We start from the raw sequence: 21,812 nt of genomic DNA, 5'->3' as shown, positions 1-21,812 counted from the left end.
TCTTTTAGGAATTTGCAGAGACTGTTGCTAAAGAAAATTATGTATTTATTTAAAAAAAATGAACTGAAGTACAATTTTAGGAAATATTTGTTCATTACATTTACATACAAAGTTTAAAACTGGCTTATTTCAAAAGTGTTCCTTCACAAAGAAAAAATGTTAAGTTCACATGCACCTTACTGTTTTCTGCATTCGCCACCATATTACACCTCATAACAATTTACAATAATAAAAAGGCTAACCTGTAAATTCTTTAGACATATTGACATTTAGTATGAACAGGTGCAATGTAAAAGAAACCCTGATTAGTAATTTGATTTCACTGAGACAAATGTAGGCTCATAAAATAATAAGGCACAGTTCTATGAACAGGGAACATGGCTTGTTCTTTCAGCAACACAGACTTCAACCAGGTGGCTAATTTATAAGGGTGTTATTTGGTGTAAAGTAAATGCACCCTGTTTAAATGCAGATAGAACAATGTTCTCCTATACAAGACTGTTCTGAGGAGCCAAGTGTTTTGCATATTATGGTGGGAGTTGTAATTAGAAGCTATATTTAATAGGACATCAGGAGAGTTTTATACCAGACTAGATAGGGGTTCTTCTAAGGGAAGTATGAGATATATATATACACACACACGTATACATAAGATTAATCTCTCTGCCTCCTTATTAAAAAGAGCAGCATGATAAAATCATTGAAAAGAGCAGGGGTACACCTTGTGTATCAGAACTCGGAGCCCAATTTTCACAATTGCAGAGCACCCAAAATTCCTACGGAAGTTTGAGAGCTGTAGGTGCACAGCAGCTCAGACAGGGCAGGTGGGGGAAAACAGACCCACAGGTCTGTCTATTAAAAAAAAGTTTTGGGTACACAGCCTGTCTTTAATCTTGTTACATAGTGCATTAATGTACTGCAAATATTTCCATATTATTTTGGCTCTTCACTTCCACTATAGCATTAAAGACTGGCTACACTTGCACTTCAAAGCGCTGCCGCGGCAGCGCTTTGAAGCGCTAAGTGTAGTCAAAGCGCCAGCGCTGGGAGAGAGCTCTCCCAGCGCTGTCCGTACTCCACCTCCCTGTGGGGAATAACGTACAGCGCTGGGAGCCGCGCTTTGCAGCGCCGCAATTTGCAGCACTGGAGAGGGTGTGTTTTCACACCCTGCTGCAGCGCTGCAAATTTGCAAGTGTAGCCATGGCCTGTCAGGAAGGGGATTGGCATCTATCATTTTCAACACAGAGCTTTGGGTGCAGAATCAGCTTTTTGCTTGTATGGCTGGGATTAGTAAAACACTGCTGAGGTCATCATGTATGTGTTTCACAACCAAAATAGCCATTACTAATGGGGGGTGTGTGGATGGTTGTGGTTTGTAGTGGGTGTCTTTTTAAAGGGCCCAGGGTTTATTCAGAGGTAGTTTTCAGAGGATCACTGTAATGAAGCACCAGTAGTGTCAGTTTACCATTAAAAAGATACTAGATTTTTTTTTTTTACCGCCTCCAAGTCCAAAGGGATCACAGTCAAAGTGAACTATACCAGATTTTGACTAACAGACCCACAGTTCCACAAAAATTCTCTCAGAATGCAAACCCCCTTTAAAAATGCCTTCCAATTAGTTTAGATTCTTAAATTGTCACTAGACTAGAAGTCTCTCTCAAACTAGGTAGGAAGAAAAAACAAAAATTCTAATAGTAATTGCAGCATGTGGAAAATGACAACTGTATGGAATGATCAATATAAATGTGAAAATAACACTTTTTCAATAATCAGTACTAGTAAGAACAAACCTATTAAGGAACATAACATAACCTTGAGTACTAAATGGAGGCTGTGTTTAAATGTTTGTGTTTTATCCTAATCTGTAATGGAAGATTAATACTCCACTGCCCACCTGACTTTTAAACATGTTTATCCTTGCATCTTGGATAGTCATATTAAGTTTGCCGCAGTGTAAAAGTAAACAGTTGTATGTCACATGTAATGCTTATGTCTTATTATTCAGTAATTTAAATTAAAAATATTGCTAAACTACATTGCTACAATCCACACTTCTTAAAAGAGGATTAAAAACCACACAATAAACAGCCCGTGTTATTTACAATACAGAGTCTACATTATGTGTTGTAAAACATAATGAACATTATAAGGAAGTTTTAAAAATGAAGTTTGGACTAAGCCATTAAAAATTCTTAGAAATTTAATGTTATGGTTTTACTATAAACCTCAATAAATTACATTTGTTTTGTGTTAGAGTCAGAGGTGAACATGATTTAAATTACAGTAGAACCTCACTAATGCCTGGGAGACCCACTGGGATCTTGCTGATTTGCAAAATAGAGAAAATAACAGAGGACAATGCACCAGTACCAACAAAAAGCTACTTTTTTCCATTTTAAACACACTTAACATACTAGGTGATCTGTTTTTCCTTATCTGCTGTCTATACAGACAAAGGCCCTTATCCAAGAAGGTACCTAAGCATGTTCCTGATTTTAAACATGTGAGTAGCCCTAGTTAAATGGGACTACTCATGTGCTGAAATTTAGGCATGTGATTAGGTACCTTGTTTAACTGGGGTCAAGGTGAACACGTTTCTGGTAAAAGCAGTGGTGTTTTTTCTGCCATTGTTATATTTCCTGCTTTATAACACACATTTCAAATGACAACACTGTATCTATACAAGAAGTGTAACATTAGAGGCCATCTAAACTGGTAGCTACGGTATTCTTGGTTATTAGGAGAAGTGACACTAAAACACTAAAATAATCTTGTTTCATGCAGTATTTTAATAGATCAAAAACCTCTGGCATCCAGGACCGTGTTCATTGCTCTCTAGAGCAGACACTTGTTTTCTACTGTGTATGGTGCCCTAATCCTTAAAGGGAGTTTATAGGTGCTTTCATAATATAAATAATGATAATTTATCCTCATAAACGTAATATTCTTTTTCATTTGTCTTGAATATTCTTCCTGAGCCTTGAATGGCTCCTGTGGTGTTTCTCCAAAGATTTCATTCGCATTGTGCAAATAATTACTCTTGCTTCTGAAGATGCTCCATATGTATTCAATTCAGCTAAAACCATAGGCATCTTATAGCACTTATTAAAGTGTGCTTGCTTGACTTTCCATTCAACTAAAAAATTACTTCAGCCAGCCATTTGAGGAAGATTGCGATAAAGTGCAACATGACCATATAAGGACCACATGTAGTGGTATTTGAGACATATTAACCTATGGATAAATGCTAAGCTGCATTACTTTCAGTTAATGTGATTATTAAGCTTCTTGAAGAAAAATTACAACAAAATGTAAAAGGCCATGTACTGTAGAACCCTTAATATAGCCAACATCCTGGAGCCGGGGAGGGAGTTTGGAATATAGAGATCAGAATAGATATATATCCGATTTGTGCTCTGTCTTCTTGAATTTTTACAATGGTATTTACCAAACAGTTTGAGGGCATTTGCCACCACTATTGAGCCTGATCCAAAGCCCCATTTTGCCTAATTTTGGTCCTGACCCTGAGATATACTGACAAACTTGCAGGACTGGGCCTTTTATCAAACATTTTACGGATAGATACAACTAAATGCAACAGAGCAAAAAATGCATTTCCATCTTCTCAGAAAGAGTCTGGGGTTTAGCTGTTTGGTCAATATATCTTGCAAATCACACCAGTAATTCCTTTGATTATGTAACCAAGCATTTCCCTGTTTTAACATAAAACCTGCTCTAGAGAAACTTGTTACATTTAAAATGCTCTGCCTGTAAAAGCTTTAAAATTGTATTTAAAACTCTGTTCAGACACTTGGCAAGGGATCAGATGTTTTTGTAACTGAATCCTCCCGGACCGTGGGGCTCTGAGGAGTAACAATCTTGACAAGTTGTGCTGCTGTCTCTATTGGTCATACCAATGTTTCACATTCTTGCCAGCAGGAGAGAGAGAGAGAGAATATATCTGAAGCATTCAAAACAGCATCTGAGGCATCTCATTCTTTCAGCCACCTGCTAGGACACTGCTAGAAACAAAGCAACTTTCTCCCCTTACAAACTTTCATTTCAATACTTAAATTTATTACTCTTTACCAAATCTGACAATTTGTGTTTAAAAAAATTTCAGGCCACTCTTTCAGTGACTAGTCTCTTGTCTCACACATAACCTCTGGTTACAGTCCTGACCCTTAAAAATTCTACTTATCTAGCAAAAAGGAGTGACTATTTTTAAAAGGATTTCAATGTTATTCAGTGGAATTCACCCTGCAGGACAGAAAAAAAGATTTTAAGAGGCCAGTACTGTAAACATCTCTAATGGCAAGGGTATTTTATTTTGGCTGGGCATCTTCATTTTGGGAGGGATGGGGAAAGAATCAGTTAGCAAACGTGTACATTAAATTTAAGTCAAAACAATGTTTTCAATAGCCCTGAGCAAATTATACTTCATGTTATGGTCCAGTTCTGCTCTTGTGCACGCCTGCAACTCCCATTGACTTCAGTGGGGGTAGTGAGTGCATATCCCAGTACAGAAGTTGATCATAGCAGGTCTACACACAACTGATGTGTCCTAACTACTTGTATGCTCCTTTGAAAATCCCAGCCTAAGAAATTTAGGAATGCAGCAACTTGGATCCCTATATGCCAGGAGCCCTCCAAAATGTGTAAGGGGAAAGCATTCTATAGGGAAGCCAAATCATTCAAATCTAAATTTGCAATTGGCAAGCAACATTCTCACTTTTTTGATTAAAACACTTGTGCTCTTGACAGTAAATCTGTAAAATTTCATCCAAATTTAAAGAAGTTCACCTGGGGATTAATTGAAAGCAGAGCTCATTCTGTCCAACAGAATACAATTTTAAATGCTTTTTTCTTGCTTTCTTGTGACAAAGCATTTGCTATCTAAAACTGTCCTGATAAGAAATGGTTTGATTCTTTTTTAAACAGTGCTATTAAACTCAACTGTTAAAGCATGTAATCTCACTGACCAGAACAGATGTGTTGACCTATCAAGTGATGTAATATGCACCACACTGCAACTGAAACAACTTGATAAAACAATTAGCCCTTGAAATGTTTATATTTTGATTCATCTTTTTTTATACAAGATTTAGTGTTTAATGAAAAGTAAATCCATTAAAAACCTCTGCATTTCACCACCTTACACATTTCTAGCAGATAATTAAAATACAAGGTATGTATTCTGGGAATACATAATTTTCTATTAACTGACCAGTTTTGGTAGCACAGTGCATAGCGGTATACTGCCATTTGATTCAGATGTTAAATTAGCCCTCAGTTTGTTTGCCACTCCAACTACTGGAGGCAACTTAGAACCTATTCCTGGGAAGGAGCTTGTGTAGTTAGATATCCGTTTACCCATGCTTTTATCAGTACTGGGTGGTTTGAGCATTCGCTTACAAATCCATGGGTGTCTTAAAGCTTGACTTGGAGTCATGCGCGCAGAAGGATCCCAGTTAAGACATTCTTTTAAGAATTCTATAAACAAGGGGTCATCACAGCCTTTCAATGCTGTCACCCAGTCTTTGTTGCCTGGCGCACCACGCATTTTACCCCTGCGTGATCGACTGCCATTGAGGATCACTTTCCCATCTGTATGTGTAGTTGCAGTGCAGTAGCGAGGATGACCCTTGGAGTTGATGAAGTTCTTGGCTCGCTTGGATTGATCCAAAAGCTTCTGAGGTGGCATTCCAAGAAGTTCCATCATACAAGCCAGTTGGTCTCCCTCATCTTCTCCAGGAAAAAGAGGATATCCAGTCAACAGTTCCACCAGAATACAACCAAAACTCCACATGTCTATGGGCATCCCATAGCGACTTCCCAGAATGACCTCTGGGGCCCTATAGAATCGAGACTGAATATACGTGTAGACTCTTTGGTGCTCAAAGCAGCTGGACCCAAAATCAATAACCTTGATGCCACTCCGCCCTTGCTGTTTTAGAAGTATATTTTCTGGCTTCAGGTCACAATGTATGATTTTGTTTTTATAAAGAGCCTCCAAACATTGTAATATAGAGTGGGCAAACTTGCGTACCAGCTGTACACTGAACCCTTGAAATTTATTTCTTTTGATCAGCTCATACAGGTTCATGCTCAGGAGCTCAAAGGTCATACATATGTGGTTCCGAAAGGTGAAACTTTCTAGCATGTGAATAACATTCATGCTGCCAGTTTTATCCTGTTTCTTGAGATGCTCCAAAATCCGAATTTCTTCTGCTGCTTGACGGTGAAACCTCTTCTCATTGCGAACCATCTTTAAGGCCAAATGCTGGTGGAGTTTATGATCATAAACTTTAGCTACTTGTCCAAAACTGCCCTTTCCAATTATTTTAAGTACTTCATATCGGTAAGCCAGATGGTCATGAGGCACATGAATGTATCCACCTTGGTCATCATCATATCCTCCATTGTTGGGGCCACCGACTACTCCTTGCCTTTTTTTTGCATTTGGCCCCACAAAGAAAATTTCAGAAAAGTTACATATTTCTTGCTGCTCGTAAGCAGATAACTGATGTTTATATTGCTTCACTGCTTGCTCTGGAGCCTGAGAGATAGCTTTGCGCACTTTTGATGAACTTCCACAAGATTTGGCTGTGCTTAAGCTGTCTATACTTTTATCTTTTGACAGGGAAGGAAGAGATCTTTCGGAACTACTGATTCCTGCAGACTGAAGAGTACTGCTCCTCTTATTGCCAGAGTCCTCATACAGTTGCTCAACTTTGACCTGACTTCCAGTCAGAGGATGATCTTTCATAGTGAGTTTGTTGCTAGTAACCTATAGGGATGAAAAAAGCCAATCTTAATTTTTTTTTTAAATGGATAGAATAAGATTATAATACCACATAAAAGAAAACGCTTTGACATCAGCATTAGGTTTATATTTATTTTCACAATGCAGATGTATTTTAAATGTACTGTATAATTTACATTGTTATTTATTCTAATCTGAGTTATATGCACTGCCATACATGTGATTGTACACCAAATGCAACGAACTTTTTGAAAATGGAGTACGTATAAATATACTCTATCTTCTAGTTCAGAAAAGGCAAACTTTAAGCAGACTTGCACAAATGCCTATCCCCACTAGCATGAATCTAGTCAGCCGAAGGGCAGGTGGTGCAGCCCAGTATTGCTATGTTTAGTCTTGGAGGTGGGTGCGGCAAACATGACCCAATGGCAGATGCAGCTTGCACCTGTTTGAAATATGCAACCTAGCATGAATGTGTGCAGAGGGGGGGAGAATATTACATGGACAACTGTGCAGAGGGGAGACAAGGGATATACAGTAAGAGGGATAGGGTTGAGGAATCCACGATGGATGGGGTAAAAGGTTGGGGAAAAAAGGGACAACAGCAATCAAGAGGAAGATGACAAAACAAGATAAAATAGGTTGTGTTTATGCTCAAATATGCACCCACAACTCCAATGGACTTTAAAGAGGGTCCCATTACTGTGTCGGACTGCAAAACTGGATACAGTGTGTATCACCAAGAATACCAGCTTCCATCAAGTTTCCTTCCTTTTTCCTCCCCTTCCAGTGTTCTAAAACACAAGAGATCTCCACTCACTGCTCTAAGCTAATTTGGGCATAAATATTTTCATCTACCATGATGTTAATTTGTTGCAGACAGAACATTACAACTAGTAGGAAAATATTGTGGAATATATTTAGGACTTGTCATTTTTACAGGATTAAAATTAGCCAATGCTGCGCTCCCTGAAATTCTGTCCCTTCCTTTAAAGGCAATGCATTCATTCACGATTATTCCTCCTTTCATTTCCCCAGCATTCTACACTGCAAGATCGCATGAGATACTATCCTATGCAATGCTGAAGAAAGTCAGGACTAGTGCAGCAACATCTGTTTTCCATTCTGGCCTTTAATCTCAATAAAGATGTGAGACATATGCCAAGCCCAGTCCCTGAAACTAAAATAGCTGCTTAGCAATCAAGCAAAAATATAAATAAACCTGTAACTCCAGAGCAATAACATCCAATTACTTTTTAGTTACATACAATCCACCATCTCAACACAGTCAGTAAATAGGAGCAATGATTATGTTTGCCAAAAACAACTTCGCAAATATCCCCTGTCCTCCGTCCTGGGTAAGAGTCAATTTGCTGGCTCTGCACTGAAATGTTAGTGTGCACTTCATGACAGGAGCCTGGAAAATGCAGACTTCCTCTAGGAGCCTGTCTCAGATCAGTAATGATTAGGCCTTTGGAATCTCCCTTTTATTCAGTGCTATGTCTGCCCAGAAATGTGGACAATACGTTGTAAGAGACCCACCTTTCCAGGAACTCACTGAAAACATACAATAAACACTTTATTCTTTCAGCCTGTGGCTGAACTGCTGAGATAAGAGTGAGAGATACTACAAGATCCTAAATGAAAGGCAAATAGAATGAAGGGCAAATAGATCAAAATGGTAAATTTGCAAATGAACAGAGAATCCAGACTTGGAAAAAGGTTCAGTTTTTGTTTTGGGGTTTTGTTTTGTTTTTGTTAAGATGTCTGAAAAACTGCTCTCCATAGCAGAAATCTTGTGTGTGACCATGTCTTTTTTACATTGACTGCAATCAGAATTTGATTAAGCACATAGCCTTAGTCCTTGAAAAGTCTACCTGTACTACAAGAAAGAATATTCTTTGTACAAGAACTCTCTGTTATTTAAATTAACTCACCATGCAGGCAGGAAGGATTTTAAAGGGCCATGACTGTATGTGCTATAGTGAACTTCACTAAATTTCATCTTCCATCAAGTAATGCCTATGTATCTAGCTTTATGAGATTCCTGCAAAGTTCCTCAGTCTTCTTTAGACTTTACAAATAATTGTGTGCCATTTGAAAGTTTTGATGCCTCTCCCTTTTCTACATCATTAATCCTAAATAAATGGTCCTAGAGAGATGATTATGCAAGAGAATTAGAACTTCAGGTGAGGAATAAGCAACAGGAACAGATGAATTACCCATAACAGCAAGGGATGAAAAGCCATTGAAGGAGCACTTCTAACCATATCCTTTTAATAGAAGGCTTTCAGAGCTTTCACTCAGCTATTTAATGGTCCATTACAGAATACTTATTTCAGGTGTTTGAAACACTTTATTGGAAAGGTCTTTAAGTCCACTGAACTTGACTTGATTTTTAAAGGTGAAGTCAATTTGAGTACATGATATTATATATTTTACATACACACAATACTACTTAGAAAAAGTTCAGTATTTTGTTTCCAGCATGACCTCCATTTGACACTCCTCCCACCAGGATGTAGAAGGAGGTTGGGCTGAAAAGCAAAACACTGAACTTTCTCTAAATTCAAAAAACATTTTTAAAAAGCAGCAAGATTGGTGGTTAACTCTTTAGTGGCATATTGGGAACAGCTCAAAAATCAAAGCATTTCACAGAGCCTGACCCACTGCTGCTCACATCCCTGCATTACTTGGGATTCCTTCCTGTGCTTGCCTGTATGCAGCTGCAGTCCACTCACAAATTACTTTGCCAGTTTCTATGCATTTTTTATTCTCTTTCATGCCCTGCCCCCTTCCCAAAATTCATACCTGGAAAACAATTCAGGATGAAGGTGTTAAGGCAGAGTTTCACCCTTTAAAATAGGCTAATGAACTCTTTAACTTACATTTAAATCTCACATTGATACACCGCCCTGCAGGTATCTTATGTTCCTATACTAGACAAACTCATCAAGATGCCCTAGAATATAAAGAATCAACTTTGCTTTGTTGTCCTGTAACCCAGAGCTGGTCACGAGACATCCTAGAATACAAACAGGGCCTTAGAGCATCATACACACTTCTGTTACAGTGCTGCAGAATTAGGAACTAGTGCAACACTTTAAGGGCTAGAATGATCATGCTAAGTATGGTATAACCATTCTCCAAATGATGATGTACCTCAAAGGGCACTAGCAAATAGTGCCGCCATAACATTTAGGATTCACAAAGAAAAAAAGAGGGGGCTAAAAAGAAATACAAAATCTAAAGAGAAATGCTTTTATGAATTCTTTGACTGTGGTGATCCCTTGTAGAGCTAGAAACCCAAACTGCTGCCTTGTGCCTGTACTTGAGAACCAGCAGGTGAAACTGACTAATTCAGTTTCATTGAAGCCAGCACCTGACTCATGTGCTTAAAAAAAACCAAAAAAAACCCAACCAAACGAAAAAAAAAACCCTCTCCTCCCTCCACCCCAAAAATAAACAGTAAAAATGGTGAAAAGCAAGATTTATTGATTTACTTGTTTACACTTTTTAGTTTTAAGATGCTACAATGATAATAAGGGTAAAGGATTTTTTTAAAATGGTGAATATTATCCCCTTAATATAGACAAAGGTAGTTAAAAATATACTGTATATACTTGTTCATTAGCCCGTTTGTTTATAAGCCGACCCCCCAAGATGGTTAGGTAAAAAGAGCAAAAACTGTATGACCCTTTCATAAGCTGACCCTGTATTTCAAGGGTTGGCAAACTTTGGCTCCTGGCCCATTAGGGTAAGCCGCTAGCAGGCCTGGACGTTTTGTTTACCTGGAGCATTCACAGGCACGGAGCCCCTCAGCTCCCAGTGTCTGTGGTTTGCCATTCCCAGCCAATGGAAGCTGCGGGAACCCATTGGCTGGGAACAGCAAACCACGGACACTGGGAACTGAGGGGCTCCATGCCTGCAGATACTCCAGCTAAACAAAACAACAATGTATTAGATATTCAATTCAATGATTCCATAGAGTTTAAAATCATCAAATTTTGGTGTAAACCCATTTATAAGCTGACCCCCGCTCTTTGATGTGTCACTTTTTTACCAAAAACATTCAGCTTATGAACAAGTATATACGGTATATTGTTTTAATCATCACAAGTGGCAAGGTCTCATCCACAATGTTGTTCGTCCTCATTTACTGGCTGTCTGAGTTATCCTGAAGTCTTCTGACACTTCAGACTACCAATACTGCTGAGGAAATCAGAACTGCTGCATTTATAAGCCCTGCACAACTCACAAAACCCATCTGAGCTTAAACTTGTGCAGCTATTTTACTACATGCTACTAGCTTCAACTTAGTCTATTAAAAAATTGTAGTATTTGATCAAAAGTTATAACTGCAGAATAATGGCTGTTAAAGGCCCGTCAGATATCTGTGCTGATTCAATGCATCTCCATGGCAGCCTCAATTTGCAGAGTTCCTCTGGAAATAGGTACAGAAGGAGCAAATTGTATCCCTCTGTACCCAGGTGGGTGAATAAAGCTCTAAGGCTTCAGAAAGATAAAAGAGATGTATTTAAGTCAACAAAGCCTGATAAAATTCACCACAGAGTACTTAAGGAACCAGCTGAAGCAATCTCTAAACCATTAATGATTATATTCAAGAACTCATGGAGGACAGGTGAAGTCCTAGTGGGCCGGAGAAGGGCAAACATAAGGAGAATTATACACCAGTCAGCCTAACTTTGATACTCAGAAAGATACCGGAACAAATGATTAAACCAGGGCTTTGGAGCATTGCTCCGGCTCCGCTCCAGCTCCAGGCAAAAACATGCAGCTCCACTGCTCCGGAGCTGCTCCGCGCTCCAGCTCTGGGCTCCGCTCCAAAGCCCTGGATTAAACAAGCATTTGTTCAAACCTGGAGAATAAGATGATAAGTAATAGCCAATATGGATTTGTCAGGAACAAAACATGCCAAGCCAAACTAATTTCCTTCTCTAACAGGATAACGGGCATAGTGGATGCATGGGAAGCAGTAGATATATCTTGTCTTTAATAGGGCTTTTGACACAGTCCCATACAACATTCTCACAAGCAAATGGGGAATATATGGTAGATGAAATTACTATAAAGTGGATGAACACCACCAAGCTGGGAGGGGTTGCAAGCAGTTTGGAGGATGGGATTAGAATTCAAAATGACCTTGGCAAATTGGTGAATTGGTCTGAAATCAACACATCAACCTTCTTCCAATGGCTTCATTTTATAAGCCAGCAACTGCACAGTTTACTTTTGCCATAAATTAGCTGTCAGCAGCCAAGAAACTTGATAAACAACACAAATGATACTCCACTGAAGATTTCTTAGGGGTTTTCACATACTCAGAAAAACTTCATTATGAATAAAAAGGAAATGGCTAGCCAGTTTGCTAAATGTTTTGCCCTTCCAAGTGTCTCAACTGTTACTTTTACAAACTAAATTAAAACTGTCTCTCTCTGAAAGCAGAAACATTTAGTTTACTGTACTGTGTTGACTGAGAGGAGAGACAGTTGAGGGTACCTGGAGTTTTCAATACAAATGCAATTTTATATGTCAAAACAGAAAATGTTGAAGAAAGGAAATGAAGTATCTCTTCAATCTAAATATTTTCCCATTAAAAACTGCTTAAAATTTTCATTTCCACATGCATTCCTAATTCCTGCTCATCAGGACACTACTAAGTATTTGTTTTGTTTGGCACAAAGACAATGCTTGGCATTTTACAAACAAGAAAGAAAACAAAGTCCTTGTCCCAAAGAACTGACAGTCTAAACAGACAAAATACAGATGAAGGAGAAAAGAAGAGATGTGACACACAAGCAAAGTGATCAAGGGGCTATTTTTGGCATGTGTCTTGTTAGTTCCAGAGTTGATTTTAATACAGTTGTGAAAATGTCTGGATATGTTGTAAGTTAGATATAGCACTTTATATCTCAAGAAAACTGCACAATCATTAATCATTTAAAGGATTATTTAAAGACAGCACTACAGCTCTTTTGCTTCAATATGCTCACACATCTCTCTCTCTCACACATAGGCACCTCAGTGTTTGAGGAAGAAAACAGTCAAATTAACTGCTGGCATAAGTGATCTCAACTCTATTGACTTCTCAATACGTTCATTTTTAAATTTGTCCCTTCATCTATCCCATTTCTTCAATCTGGCTTTTAGCCACAAATTTTCAAGGAGCACAAGATTTCAGACAGAATTCAACTGGAGCCTAAATATATTTCCAGACCATTTTACAGTATGACTGTTACACAGCTGAATATGACTGCTACAGTCCAGCTGAGACAATTAAAGAAAGGATCACATGATTCAAAACGTCTGTTTAAGAAATGTACAACTTCTACAAAAATACAAATTGAACATCAGAAGTCTGTGAAGTGCTATTTTGCTATCAATTAAAGTGCCAGATAATGCTAGTGCCCCCACACAAAAAAATATTTTTTTTGTATTATGTTGGGTGTATCTACAAATCACATATTTGTAAAAACAGAACTTCTTGTTGTTGTTCTACTATTATGCCCCTGTTATTTCCAGTACTTTCATGTGAGACAATAAATATAAGTGTGCACTAGTTAAAGTAGAATACAGCTGTGGATTAATAAACTATCATATATATCAGTATGTGATGTGCTATGGCATGAGGTCCCAAACAGGTTGTAAACTAACTTTCTTGATCAAAGCATGGACAATGGATTATAAATTAGCTTATTCAGAGTTACTTAGCCAGTTCATGCAGAACACCATATCTTGTTACCTTTTTATTGCTAGTTAGTAAAAGCAAGTGTGTTAACAAGCTGTGACAAGGTTATAATATCTAGCTTTATTAATTTACTGTGTGACTACTTAGTTTATATCATGATTTCATTACCAACCAGATCACCAGTGCAAGAAGCCAGAAAATTACTCACATTTGATCTCCCAAGTGAAGGAAGTCCAGAAGGGCTGTGTTCTTCATTTGTAGGATCTGGGTACCTAATTTGATCTATTCTCATGTAGGAATCATACAATCCATCTCCAAACCTGGCTAAAGATGTCAAATACAGAAGCCAGTTAGTCACAACCGTGTGCACTAATACAGGAAAAGACATTTGTCTCAGCTCCTAAAAACTCTCTCATTTGTAATCATTCTTCAAAGTTTTTGCTAAGACATTCCGTTTTTGCTAATTTATTGGATAAAATACAGCAAGAGCATCATAGCTGAATATTAATGAGCTACTCAACAGTTTTATTTCTTTTAATGATCCTAAGCATTTAGAAAGCACTGTGCAAACCTTAGTTTTCTGGTTCTTTTTTTAAAAAAAACTAGGAGCTTCTCTTTAATTAGACTCATCTGTCATTTTTTTGCAGTGCAAAAACATCCTTAAGAACCTTTAACCAATATCCTATTTTAAGGAAAAGGAAGGATAATCCCGAACTATCCGTATTTAGAGTGGCAATGGAAAATGAGCAGGCATTTAAATACTGGATAAGACTATCCTTTAAAGTAGGTTCTCTGTAAATATGATGTGAAGGAACCAAAGTCAGTAAATTCGTTGCTACTAACAATGGCTGGCAAAAAAAAAAAGAATTTTAAATGATTTCTACAGTAATAGACAAAGTTCTGTGACTGTGCTTAAAATAAAATTGGCTAAAGCAATTAACATTAAAACTCCAGAGTTTTGATCACCATCTGCACTCAAAATGTCAGTGTGAGTTAGACAAAAAGTACTAACTATATTTATATCAAAATAATATGACATCCTCTCTCATTGCTATAAATACTGTCCTTCTTATACCAAAACAATGCTCTAAAAGTTTAACTACTTAGTTTTTCATTTTAGTTCTGCTAACAAAATGCAAAACTCCATCACTTCTTCCAAACAAGCAATCACAATTGGGAAGTTGAAAATTTTATTTAAAAATTCCCAGTTACAAATTCAAGGTAAAATGTGATCAGCTAATTTCATCTGCCACCAGAGAACATGCTTATTCACTGCTGTGTATGAAGAATGAACTATATTTTTTTACAACAATGTATCACCAGCTTCTTTGTAAACTTGTGTGTTATTAGGAATGTTTTGTACAGTATACTGATATATGTGAAAGGTACTCAATAGTAAATTTATAATACATTGTATAAGTCACAGAACTGAATGCTAGAACACATATTTACAGAATTATATAATGCAGATACTGTACAAATTAGAAGAGTGGGAAAATTGTGTTCCTTTTCTTAACCTCTGGAAACTCTCTAGCTTCCTTTAAACTTGGATTCTCAAAAACTACTCTACTCTTGTGGTTACTTTAAAGAATAACAAATGAATACTGCACTTCAAGCATTAATTGAAAACACAGTCAAAGATATAAAATAAGTTGCCAAAGGAAAAATGCCAGGAATGTTCCTTTCCTTGTGCAGAGTCTGCCCAAGTCCTGATGAAATCTGGCCTGGTTTGAGTCATTTAATCCACATTTGTTTTCCCGTAAAAACACCTAGGATATTTTAGATGGATGCTATACAGATAAAATGTGTTGTTTTAACAACCAATTGCTGTTTTTGCTGTATTCATCCTCCCCTTTTGGTTTAGCAGAGTGAAATGTACAAAGACATAACAGCTACTAAGTTACCAAAAAAAAAGAAAAAAAAAGTAGGCACTGAAAGAAACTCGGCATCATTTGAAATCACCACGGAAGGAAGTTTTCTATTGTTTGCATATTTCACGCCTTGTCCAGAACTGGCTTGTTCGTTACAATCTGTTCTCCGGTGCTTTGTCCAGTCTAGTTTCAAAAGTCTCATGTGATGATTAGGCTTCCACTGGTTTCCTGGGACAACGAGTAACTCGCACCCTTAGGAGATGTTTCCCAAGACAGTCTATGTCTCCTGTCATTCGATTTCACTTCCCACCACACTTTAGGTTCCCCCTAGTTATTCCCGCGCCTATGGGATCTCACCCCAGTACTCCCCTGCCCTTGATTATACTCCCAGCTGTCGTCCCCTCCGTAGGACCAACCACTTTTCCTCCTTATTTTTATCCCTCTAATCACTCATCCCCCACCCCCGGGGGGTTTCCATCTGTCTGAGTGGATGGGAAGCCCGCCTCCCCCTGCATTCCGGACCCTCCCAGCTGCCCCCCACCCCCGGGATCAAACCCCCTCGCCCCGTGGTGTTGTGATCCCTCTGTTCCCTCCCCCAGCTCCAGGGGTTCCCCGCCCTGTGCTGCCAACGTCCCTCGGGTCCCCCCCGGCAGGCAGCCCCCCAGCCCAAGTGCATCACCCCCCTCAGGGGTGCACCGCTGGGGGGGGGCAGGCCGATCCCCACCAGCCCAAGTGCATCACCCCCCTCATGGGTGCACCGCTGGGGGGGGCAGGCCGATCTCCCCCGCCCAAGTGCATCACCCCCCTCAGGGGTGCACCGCTGGGGGGGGGGGGGGCAGGCCGATCCCCCCCGCCCAAGTGCATCACCCCCCTCAGGGGTGCACCGCTGGGGGGGCCCAGGCCGACCCCCCCCCCGCCCAAGTGCATCACTCCCCCGAGGGGTGCACCGCTGGGGGGGGGGGACGGACCCAGGCCGACCCAAGTGCATCGGCCACCGGCTCCCCCGGGCACATGGAGGCGGGGTGGGGGGGACCGTGTCCCATGCCAGGCCCTGGCACGTGGGACCGAGCCGGGGCTGCACTGGGGCGGCCCCGAGACCCCGGCCGGGATGCGGGTCCCCGCGTTACCTGCGGTGAGCGGCCCCTCCGGCTTCCTGCTCAGCAGCATCACGGCGGGGGGGCAGCGGGCCCCATCCCCCTCCCGGCCCCGCACACCGCTCCCCCGGGCTGGGGCGGCTCCTTCGCTCGGGCCCAGGCCGCGGCAGCGGCGGGACCCCGGGCGGTTGCTAGGGCAACGTCCTCCCCGCCCGGCCCGGCAGCGGCCGCGTCTGCGCGCTGAGGGACAGGAGGGGGAGGGGAAAGGGGCGGGAGGGGGAGGAGAGAGGGGGAAAGAGCAGGGAAAATAACCCGGGCTGAACGGGGAGGCGGAGGAAGGGGAACGGGGCTGGGATTGGGGCGGGGGAACACTGGAAGCTCCCGGCCTGGCCTTGCCCTGTGCGCTCCCTTCTCTGAGACCCTCGTGGGGAGCAGTGTCTCTGCTTCCCCGCGCAGAGCCCCCAGCCCGGCACACGGCGGGATCGAGGTGTGCCCCAAAGTGGGGGGACCTGTCCCCCCCGTGCCCCACTCTGGTGTGCAAGACCCAGAGCTGCTGCTGCTGCCTGGGACTCACTTGGTGCAAACAAACCTTAACTCTCCACACCCACCCACACCCAGTCAAAAGCTACTGGGGATTGGAAATGGAAAGTTTTCCATTCCATTGACATAACTGCAGCTAAGCAAACACGTTTGTTGCTGGGAGAGGCCCTCCCCTGGGTCCCTGGAGTGTAATAAGGTTTGGCTTTTCCCCTTTCCATATATATATATATATATATAAATATAAATATATATATATATCTATATATATTCTTCCTTTACATATAGCCCCTTTTAACTGCAAAGCCCTGTTCATTTCCTCCTGTGTCTCCTGTGATGCCTACTGAGATAACAGGAAGACTGGATGAGCGGTTAGGGTGCTAGATAGAGACCTGGTTCAATTTCTAGCTCCACCATAGACTCCCTGTGTGACCTTGGATAAGTCTACACTAGAAGTATTTTTCTGGAATAGCTATACCAGTATATTACTGCTCCTAGTGTGGACACAGATCATAAAGGCAAAACTGCACTTTTGCCAGTGGAGTTTATTCTAGCACACACTCCTCACCAATGAAATAAGCTATACCAGCAAAAGCACAGTTTTGCCAGGTTTTTTTTGCCAAAACAGCTATTTTGGTCAAGGATCACACTTCCACACACCCTGACCAACAGAAGTTTGTAGCGTGGACTCGGCCTTAGCCTCTCTGCGGCTGTCTTCACTAGCCAAAAAGGCACGTTGTTACTGTGGGATAATTAATGCAGGTTAGCTACTCCAAGGGAAAAATAGAGCAGAGACAAGGCACTGTGGTTTTACCGTGAGGTGAACTAGGAGAAGTCAGCACTATACTGCTGGCTAGGGCTACCTTGTGACAAAAACTACCAGTACCTTGTCTCCATTTAGGATTTTACAGTGAGATAACTAGTATGTATTAGGGATCTTGTACAAAAACAAAACCAAAAAAAACTCTTGTGTCAGTGAAGATGTCTGACTCCCATCAGTAAAATGAGTCTAATAGCTAGCACTTTCCTACCTCACAGGAGTACTATAAGGATAAATGCATTCAAGATTGTAAAGCACTCAGCTACTACAATAATGGTCAGATAAGTACCTAAGAGAGAGGGAGAGAAACTTTTTAGGGTAGGGAATATGTCTACTCTATGTAAAGTGTTACGGTCCTCTAATGCGTGTTTGAACAAAGGAGATGTTAATGAGAGTCCTGTGTCCCTAACTCTTGGTTTGCTGATGAGGGGAGATATGAATTGTGTTGCAAAGGAAAACCTAGAGGAGTCCTTGTGGCACCTTAGAGACTAACAAATTTATTTGGGCATAAGCTTTCACGGAAGTGGGTTTTAGCCCACAAAAGCTTATGCCCAAATAAATTTGTTAGTCTCTAAGGTGCCACAAGGACTCGTTGTTGTTTTTGCTGATACAGACTAACACAGCTACCCCTCTGAAAGGAAAACCTGAGAGCCATCTAGTGTTGGCAGCAGGCATCACAACCCTGCCCATATCCCCAGAGGCACATGTCATGCATGTGAGAGGAATTGGAGACTCTATTCACACTAAACTGTGATTTATTTCTATAAATCATTATTCAAAACCTTTTAAAGTGTACAAGGGCTTTTGTTCTTTTTCTACTGACTGTTCCTGTGTGTGAAGCCATGTGGAATCCTTTATTCACTAACAAAACACAATTAAAGGGAGGGTAGGTTGCCTAGCAATGCCTCATCATACCCTCCCAGAATGTAGAAGTGGCCACCTGAAACGCACATGCCTAAGGATCAGCAAATACACACAAAACCCACAAACATTAGAAAACAAGGAAATGCACAGTTAAGATAATAATGACAATATATACCTCCAGACCAGTGGCACCGCTATGGGCACCCGCATGGCCCCACAATATGCCAACATTTTTGTGGGTGACCTGGAACAATATTTCCTCAGCTCTCGTTCACTCATGCCCCTTCTCTACCTACGCTACATTGATGACATCTTCATCATCTGGACTCATGGGAAGGAGACTCTGGAAAAATTCCACCACGATTTCAACAGCTTCCACCCCACCATCAATCTCAGCCTAGACCAATCTACACAGGTGGTCCACTTCTTAGACACCACGGTGCAAATAAGTGATGGTCATGTTAACACCACCCTATACCAAAAGCCCACCAACCGCTATGCTTACCTTCATGCCTCCAGCTTCCATCCCGGACACACTACACGATCCATTGTCTACAGCCAAGCACTGAGGTACAACCGCATCTGCTCCAACCCCTCAGACAGAGATCAACACCTACAAAATCTTCACCAAGCATTCTCAAAACTACGATACCCGCATGAGGAAATAAGGAACAGATCAACAGAGCCAGACGTGTACCCAGAAGCCTCCTACTGCAAGACAAGCCCAAGAAAGAAACCAACAGAACTCCACTGGCCATCACATACAGTCCCCAGCTAAAACCTCTCCAACGCATCATCAGTGATCTACAACCCATCCTGGACAATGATCCCTCACTTTCACAGGCCTTGGGTGGCAGGCCAGTCCTCGCACACAGACAACCCACCAACCTGAAGCATATTCTCACCAGTAACTACACACCGCACCATAGTAACTCTAACTCAGGAACCAATCCATGCAACAAACCTCGATGCCAACTCTGCCCACATATCTACACCAGTGACACCATCACAGAACCTAACCAGATCAGCCACACCATCACTGGTTCATTCACCTGTACGTCCACCAATGTAATATACGCCATCATATGCCAGCAATGCCCCTCTGCTATGTACATCGGCCAAACAGGACAGTCCCTACATAAAAGGATAAATGGACACAAATTAGATATTAGGAATGACAATATACAAAAACCTGTAGGAGAACACTTCAATCTCACTGGACACACAATAGCAGATTTAAAGGTAGCCATCCTGCAGCAAAAAAACTTCAGGACCAGACTTTAAAGAGAAACTGATGAGCTTCAGTTCATCTGCAAATTTGACGCTATCAGCTCAGGATTAAACAAAGACTGTGAATGGCTAGCCAACTACAAAAGCAATTTCTCATCCCTTGTGTTCACACCTCAACTGCTAGAAGAGGGCCTCATCCTCCCTGATTGAACTAACCTCGTTATCTCTAGCCTGATTCTTGCTTGCATGTTTATACCTGCCTCTGGAAATTTCCACTACATGCATCCGATGAAGTGGGTATTCACCCATGAAAGCTCATGCTCCAAAATGTCTGTTAGTCTATAAGGTGCCACAGGACTCTTTGCTGCTTTTAGTTAAGATAATGCTTCCCATAGCATTCCCACCACTGCCTTAACCCTCTTACCCTTTAATCACCACAATAAAGAGTACCTCAGGGAGATCTCAGTGCCTTCCTTCCTTAAAGTGGGTGGAGTTCAGCAGTTAGCCCAACACTGCCCTTTTTCATCCTAAATCAGAGGAAATTTTACATCTTTTAAACCCTCTGATTCCTGCTCTCAGAAGTGCCTCAAGAAAATGGCCTTGCTATACCACTGTGAGGTCTGCCTGTGCCCTACCAGCATCTTGTATCAATGGTGCAACAGAGAACACAATGAAGGTACATAGAAGTGTATAATAGGAATGCTGACATGGAGCATTGTGGGCACTATGAAACTATCAGTTTTTGTTAGGATGGATAAGGTATTGGTATATTCCCTGTGACTAAGGCCATCTTCCCAGTAGCAGAGTTAATGTTGTGTGGCGTGTATGGTCTAGAAGAGGTTACTTTAACTGTGCATTTCCTTGTTCTCTAGGTGGGTCTGTGAGGAGTGCATCTGCTAGAAGGAGGTAGAAAGGGGGAAGGGACCCCAGAGTCCCTACCCCACCTCAGTGTAGGGTGAAGGGGCTCTGCATGCTCCTCTGTAGCACAGGAGACTTGCAGAGGTGTGGAATCAGAAAATCTCATGAAGATTAAAATAGCTTGAAAGAATAGCTAAGAGGGGTGTGAACCATCCCATTCATTGCAGTGGGTATTCTCATCGTGCATCTCAACAAAGGCATGCACTGAACCTGCTTATTCTCAGTTCCCCTGGTCTCAGCGTGGTGTGACTGTGGCATCTTTGGCGCATGCTCCAAGAGAGGCCCCAGGTTCAGTGCTGTGTTCCTGTGCTATGCATCAAGAATGCCTGTTCTTAGTTCCCCCTCAACCCCCAGTCACATCTGTGAGCCCATACTGTGCAACAACTTTGCCTGTTTTCAGTCTGCCCAACACTTAAGCCATCTAGTTTCTGTGATATCCCTTCAATGGGACATCTCACAATGAGTAAAGTGAAGCGGGTGGATGGATAAGTGTTTGCAGGATCAGATCCGTATACTGTCACAGTTCTGGAATCCTCTGCAAGTTTATGATGTCTGAACAATATACAGAAGTCTGAATTGGAAACACAGATTTTTTTTAAAGTTGCAAATGTTTCTCCTAAAATACAGTAAAGGATCTGAAAAGTAGTCAGCCTGCACAAAATCTAGTATCACCCAAACACAAACGCACCCATTTCAAAGTGGGAATTATTTGAAGAAAACCAGAAAATTGCTCACACATTTCTTTCCTACTTGCATCAGCCATTCCCCATTATACCTTGCATAGAGCAAAATGTGTGACTAATTTTCTGGTTTCCTTCAAATAGTTTCTGTCTTGAAATTGCTGTATCTTCTTGCTTGGTATGCCTGGGACTCTGCTTTTCTTGTTTTCTAGCCAGATATCAGAAGACAGATGTCTGCTGAAAACAGCTTTAAAAAGGGATATTAAAAATTAATTTAGGCCCTGGTCCTGCAATTGGATCCATTCAGACAGGCCAGTGCAGCA

At 41.1% G+C, this 21,812-nt stretch overlaps 1 protein-coding gene across 4 annotated transcripts in view; it reads right to left on the bottom strand.

The window, feature by feature from the left end:
• Window positions 1–4,055: 4,055 nt before the first annotated feature.
• Window positions 4,056–21,812, bottom strand: part of DYRK3 (dual specificity tyrosine phosphorylation regulated kinase 3) — a 33,531-nt gene continuing 15,774 nt past the window's right edge. For 2 of the 4 annotated variants that reach the window (XM_039534431.1, XM_039534433.1), the window contains 2 exons: window positions 13,684–13,799; window positions 4,056–6,790 (listed from right to left, as the gene is read on the bottom strand). In XM_039534431.1, the coding sequence (XP_039390365.1) occupies window positions 5,219–6,790; window positions 13,684–13,767 (1,656 nt within the window). In that variant the 5' untranslated portion in view covers window positions 13,768–13,799 and the 3' untranslated portion in view covers window positions 4,056–5,218. Of the gene's footprint in view, window positions 6,791–13,683; window positions 13,800–15,437; window positions 15,726–16,473; window positions 16,668–21,812 lie in introns of those variants that run through there. The other 2 variants (XM_039534430.1, XM_039534434.1) reach the window with 2 other exon arrangements.

Source organism: Mauremys reevesii, linkage group 4 (genome assembly GCF_016161935.1).
Source record: "Mauremys reevesii isolate NIE-2019 linkage group 4, ASM1616193v1, whole genome shotgun sequence".
NCBI lineage: Eukaryota > Metazoa > Chordata > Testudines > Geoemydidae > Mauremys > Mauremys reevesii.
This window is presented reverse-complemented; position numbering and strand designations above follow the sequence as displayed.